Source organism: Rhyacophila brunnea, unplaced genomic scaffold (assembly GCF_057557595.1).
Source record: "Rhyacophila brunnea isolate RB1 unplaced genomic scaffold, BYU_Rbru_1.0 scaffold_21, whole genome shotgun sequence".
NCBI lineage: Eukaryota > Metazoa > Arthropoda > Insecta > Trichoptera > Rhyacophilidae > Rhyacophila > Rhyacophila brunnea.
This window is the reverse complement of record NW_028232871.1, coordinates 12,384,176-12,390,469: the sequence shown is the minus strand read 5'-3', so window position 1 is coordinate 12,390,469 and position 6,294 is coordinate 12,384,176. Positions and strand designations below refer to the sequence as shown.

The window sequence follows — 6,294 nt, the reverse complement described above, 5'->3', positions numbered from 1 at the left end:
TCGTAAAAGAATACAAACACTATGAAAAATAGGTTTAATGATTTTAAATAATATTTTGGCAAAACATAAGTATGTATTAGGTAACTACTTTCATATTCAAATAATACTATAAATACCTATTTAAAAAGTGACGTTAATTAAAACTTAGGTAATTGTCGTGTAAATGCCGTCATGAGCTTTTATGTTTTATTTTTTTACGATAACAGTTTATTCCATGTAGACAATAATTATAATAAATACCTTTTTTCTGTCGGCGAATAGGTTTTTCGATCCAATAACTATTGTTAATTTAAAATTTGAAATGCTCATAGATTTTGATACTTCATTATCACAAATTAAAATTATAATAGGTACTATTAGGTTGGGGTAGGTTAGGTAAGGTTAGGTCCTCCCTGCGTCTGTCACCTTGCCGTGGTAGGGAGGCTTCAGCTGCTCCGGCAGTCACCAAGAACAGACAACGTCTTTAATCCAAGATAAAGTGGAAGGCATCGTGCTGATGGATGAGTAGACTGTAGACGCAAAATAACAGGCCGCAAACGATCCCTCATAGGTATCTGCCAACCCCTATGAGTATCCTGGCTTATCCGGCTATGCGGGGCTCTGGTCGGACGGACTTTTTTCCCCTAGTTACTCGTGGGATAAATCATGGAGAAAAAAACTAAAACAAACGATGATATGTGGAAGCTATTTGACATACTAGATGGGCGGGTAAATTCTTTAATAGTTTACATTAATTATTAAAGAAAAACCAACGTACACGCCCCAATTAAAGAAGGGCTAGTCGAAATTTGATTTGAAAAAGAGCATTGCTGCTCATAAGGATACCGCAAATGCCCTTTCTGCAGAGCTGACAGTTGTCAAAAACGACAAAGCAACGCAAACAGAATACAAAGAGAAGAAAACAACCGAAAAGAACTGGCAGAAGGTCTCTAAGAGGCCAAGAAAAGCCAAAAGAGTGCCTACCAGACATGAGGCCTCGCAAAAGGCGAATTAGGCTGTAAAAGACCTGCCTCTAGCCGCCAAGAGAATGGAAGGCTCGGAAGGGACGAAATCACGTGTCAAATCATTGAAACGGCGATCGCCTCCTGGACCCAGGAATGAAGCAATTCAGATCCAAACTGAAGGCTCTTCTTTATCTTATGCCGACACACTCAGGAAGATAAAAAAGAAGTAACGCTGAGAGATGTGGAAGTATCGTCCATTCGAAAATCGAAGCGAGGCGACCTGCTACTCCATTTGAGACATGGGACGCAACAAACCGACGAGCTGATGGGGGCCATTGCCAGGGTTCTTGGTGAGAGTGCGACGCTCAGCAAACTTACCCCTAGCGTCACCGTCGAGATACGCGACATTGACGGCGCAACAGATGAGGGTGAACTCCTTGAGTCGCTATCGGCCGTTTCACCGGAGATAGGAAGAAATGCGGACATTTTGTAATTGAAACTTGCCTTCGGAGGAACTCCACTGGCAATCGCCAAACTGCCAAGAGTGGCATCTACCGGACTCATCACGGCCGGAAAAGTGCGGATTGGCTGGGTCAACTGCAGGCTGAGACCGCGTGTTCATCTGCCGCGGTGCTTCAGATGCCGTGGATTTGGACACTTGGCAGCCGACTGCAGTAGCTTGGTGGACCGAAGTAAGGAGTGCAACCGGTGTGGCCAGGAAGGCCACAAAGCAGCAGTTTACTGAACTGTACGACCTGCGCTGTCTTAAAAATTAATTGTGACCATCAGACAGGCAGCAGAAACTACGCAACCTTCAAAGCGTCATTAGAGGAAAAAATCCAAATCAACCTCAATGGCTGCCAGGTTACCCAAGATCTGATTGTACAGATAGCTGAAGAGCGACGAGCGGACCTCGTGATTATCTCCGAGCAATACCGCGACGCAGCCAACAGGTGGTATGCGGATACAAACTCGAGATCCACAATCTACGCACCGACTGGCCATCTACGCATTACAGGTGTTGGAACCGACAGAGATGGTGGCTGGGTATGGGCAGAAACAGCAGAGCTGAGAATATACAGCTGCTATTTCTCACCTAACTCTTCTCTCGAGACCTTCGCAATGGATATCCAACGCCTCGAAGACGACGTGAAGATGTCCACCTTACCAGTGATCGTCGCAGGGGATTTCAACTCTAAAGCCCCAGAGTGGGGTTCAGCTACCACAGACAGACGAGAAGCAATGCTCTCGAATATGGCATCCCACCTGCACCTGCACGCAGCAAATACTGGTAGCAGAAATACTTTTATTCGAGGCAGCAGTGGCTCGGTCATCGACATTACATTTGTGGACGAGCCTATTGCAGGAAGAGTAAAAGATTGGCGGGTCCTTGATATATACTCAAACAGCGACCACCAGTATATCAGCTTCGAGGTAGAAGAACATCGCACTAGACAACAAGCAAAAATGACAACTGCTGGTTGGGGCGTCCGACAACTCAACTTGGAAGCCTTCGACGAGGCGGTTGAAGCAAGACGAGTCGACATAATAAACGCCATAGATAGCGGGACGGGGGCTGAAAACGTGGTCCGATCGCTCAATAATTCACTACGACACATCTGCGATGCATCGATGCCAAGGCGCAGCGGACACACTCAGCGCAAGCCAGTCTACTGGTGGACCGACGAAATTGCTGTGATTCGTCGTGAGTGTCTATCATCCCGACGCCGAGCGCAGCGAGGTCCTTGCAACGAGGAAAAACGGCTTGCCTACCGCGATGCCAAAAAAACATTACAGAGAGCCATCAAAGAGAGCAAGGCGAGATGCTGGGCAGAACTGTGTCACTCTATTAACACCGACCCATGGGGAATGCCCTACAAGTTAGTGCGAAACAAGCTCCGGAAAACAACCGTTGACCCCTACCTCGAGAACCCAAAAAATCTGGAGTCTGTAGTAGATGGAATTTTTCCGCGGCATCCTGAGAGAGGAAAGCAGACAGCGACAGACCAGGACGATGTAGTTATTCCATTCTCTCGGGCTCAGTGTTGCCAACCGTACTGTAATTATAGTATTTGTACTATAATTTTCGTCTGCGTACTATGTACGATATAAAACAGGTATAGTACGCCCAAAATACTATAATTTTGAGAAATCTGGAAAAAAGTTGCCAATAGAAGAAAAACAACGCCAAAATAATCCGTGACAAGCAAAAAGAAATAATCCCCATGTCTAAAAAAGGTGACGTTAATTACTTAACACAGCGATTTCCAAACTGGGAGGCACGAAATGTTTACCACAATTAATGTAGCCACAGGTTTGCAGTTTGCAGTTTGCAAATGCAGTTTATAAAACGGCCGCTAGTTATAAACTACATAAAAAAACAGTCCTATAAAAGGTTGTTTGCAAACCTTTCTGCTAAAATGGAGACTAATTTTAGAATCCCTCACTTCTTTCTTCTTTCAAATCAAAATGACAAAAAAAAAATTCGCCATGTCTCCACTTTTAAATGATTTCTACGCCAGATATATTGAAGCAAACAAAAATCTATTTACTGAGTTCTTGGTTAGTTTGCTAATGCATTTTCACACTATTTTATTAATAGCAAAAAAAGTCGCCCGCGGCGCTGCTTTGTTTCGGAGCTATTAAATGTTTTAAATGTATAATTGAAAAATCCTGGCCCAGAGGGTCCGCTGCAGGATGTGGGGTCCATGATAGATTCCATTTATCAATGAACGAAGATTAATTTAGATTGACTACTATTGAAATTGATTGTGCTAATAAATAAACACATTCGTCAAAAATTAATGTAATATAAGTAGTAAAACCTTGTTTATTTTTTTTTTCATTTTTGTATTCGTAAGTGGGTACATTGTTTTTTTTTAAAAGGTGTCTGTATTATTTAATGAAATAAGGGGGGGGGGGAGGGCATAGATAAGATTTTTTTTAAAGGGAGGCGTAGTAGCATACAGTTAGGAAACCACTGACTTAACATTTGAATTTTGTCTAAAAAAACAAGACGTTAATTACCCCACGTTTAATTTTTTGAAAATGCAGAATATTATTGGTCACTCAACGCGTACTATATTTTTTTGCCGAAATACTATAATTTTGAAGGCACTGTACTATAATTCCACTTTCAAAATATGGCAACACTGTCTATAGATAATGTTTTGGTAGTTAAGGTATATTATCTATGGCTGGCTAAAGTCATCTTTCAAATTCAAACTTCAACAACAAAACGTTAAGCTGTCATTTAAGTTATAAAATTTATTTCTCATTGGGCCTTTTATCTTGTGTCTTCTGATTAAAGTTTATTTTGGGATAATTATGATGGAGGTTCTCCCTTGGATCGGTCGTAGTTGTTCAAGGAATAACTTCTCCGTGTTGGTTGTGTCTCCAAATAAAGTGTACACCGAAAATGTATCGAAAGCTTTGTCGTCCATCCATATTGAGAGGAACAACCATTGGAAACTGTCCGTGCATAACAGCAACGACATAAGCTCGATATTGAAGCATTTAACCAAAATAGGGCCGATGTCGATCGATTTCGTCGTATTATGCATGGATACTTCGACGATTCAGTGCATAGAATGGACGAAGAATGTTATCAAACAGTGCCATAGTGATTTGCGTCCGGGACGAATGATTTTGGTAAACGGGAGTGGACTGCCTGTCCTGGAAATGGCCATAGCTCCCGACGAAATAGTGGCGATCAAGCGCGATTACAAACTGCAATTGCTAAACGGAAATCTTGCCATGGAATCAGAATGTGAGCACATCGCCAGAAGATTACACATTGTGATTGAAACAGTGATGGGACTGAAGCTCAGTTTACCTTGTATTGTTAATTCTTTATCATAATAAGCAATTAGATAATAAAATTAAGTGTAAATGAATTTCTCTGAGCTTTAAATGTTATTACAATTGTATCTTTATCCTGTCAATCTTTTAAGTAATATGGCCAGGCAATTGCGATCATTACAGTAGGCATGTATGTTAATGATATGTCGAAAAAGTATTGATATTTTGGGTCTTTTTACTGATTCTCCGCCGTCGATCGCTGCCATCTGTCAGTGAGCGCAGTGTTGCCAACCGAACTATAATTATAGTACATTTTGGTCTAATACGTCAAAAATACAATTTTGAAAAATGAAATTTGAATTTCGGCAAAATGATAGGACGTGTTGAAAATGTAAGTTTTTTTGTTTGTCACATAAAAATGACGGAGAATTCGAGAAATTCTGATGCCCTGCTTTATTTGAACACCTCTTACGACCAAAAAATGCTAATCGGCGAATTCAGTTAATTCCATTTTTGATATTCCAATTGCGATATTTTTGACGTAATATACTTTTAAATAGTACACGGACGAAAATGTTACTTTTCTTAACAGTACGCGGACCAAAATGTACTATAATTATAGTTCGGTTGGTAGCACTGCGCTCACTGACAGATGGCAGCTCGCGACGGCGGAGAACCAGTTAAAAGACCCGTTAATCCTGCTCCACGCCAATATACATCTGTCCACAAACAAATTATAGATTTTTATTTTGTTTTGAGACCCACTTGTCGTTTGTACCGATTAAACGGTAAAAAATTTCACACATGTATGGCTGCACTTGTTACTCAGAGAATTAATCACATGTTTTTCATCCATGTCAAGAGTATAATAAAAACATCTAAATATCCAAATGTATTTACTTAAGAGCTTGTCCAGACGGCGCGAATTGATTCGCCCGCAAGCCAGGTATCGGTGACCTCATTGAGCCATCCACATACACTCGCCGCGAGACATGCATCATCTGGACAATATCTAAATCACAAAATCAATGGACTACGACCCCAGAATGATAAACATCAATGTTATTTTTTATATATTTAGCGATTGAAATTTACTGATTTTCATCAAAAATTTATTTTTTTATTTATCTGCCTTGAAAAGGAAGAATTAAAGTTTATTTTTATTAAGGTATTAATTTATATAGTTGAGCGCCAAATAATCGTTCAGGCAGGAGTCTTCGTCGCTGCACTCCACCCTGCGCATCTATTCTATACACAAGACTGCTATCGAGGGTTATTTATCATATTATATAAAGTTTGTATTGTGTTACAATTGTTACAATAAGTTAGCCGTCTAAAAAATCAAAACTGTCTATCTCTCTCTAAAAGTTAGCACAGCTAAGAGAGGTGCTGTTAAAACATAGCGCTTATTGTAACAATTACAACAAATTTATTGTAAAAATTATAATACCTCAATATCACAAAACAAGGAATAGATAGATTTCTGATACATACATAATACACTACATTTTGATGCAGGGTTTTGAATGTGAGTGTCCTACGAAAATGA

General features: G+C 40.4%; 2 protein-coding genes across 2 annotated transcripts; both read left to right on the top strand.

Moving 5' to 3' along the window:
- The first annotated feature begins 645 nt into the window (after positions 1-645).
- On the top strand, positions 646-3,656 carry LOC147070732 (uncharacterized). Its single transcript, XM_085949241.1, has 4 exons — positions 646-708; positions 1,156-1,398; positions 1,734-2,960; positions 3,627-3,656. Exons 1-4 carry the CDS (start codon positions 646-648, stop codon positions 3,654-3,656), a joined length of 1,563 nt encoding a protein of 520 aa, XP_085805367.1.
- A 517-nt stretch (positions 3,657-4,173) lies between these two features.
- Positions 4,174-4,939, top strand: LOC147070731 (uncharacterized). The gene has a single exon (XM_085949004.1). The coding sequence runs from the start codon at positions 4,272-4,274 to the stop codon at positions 4,803-4,805; it is 534 nt and encodes a 177-aa protein (XP_085805130.1). The 5' UTR covers positions 4,174-4,271; the 3' UTR covers positions 4,806-4,939.
- The last annotated feature ends 1,355 nt before the right edge of the window (positions 4,940-6,294 follow it).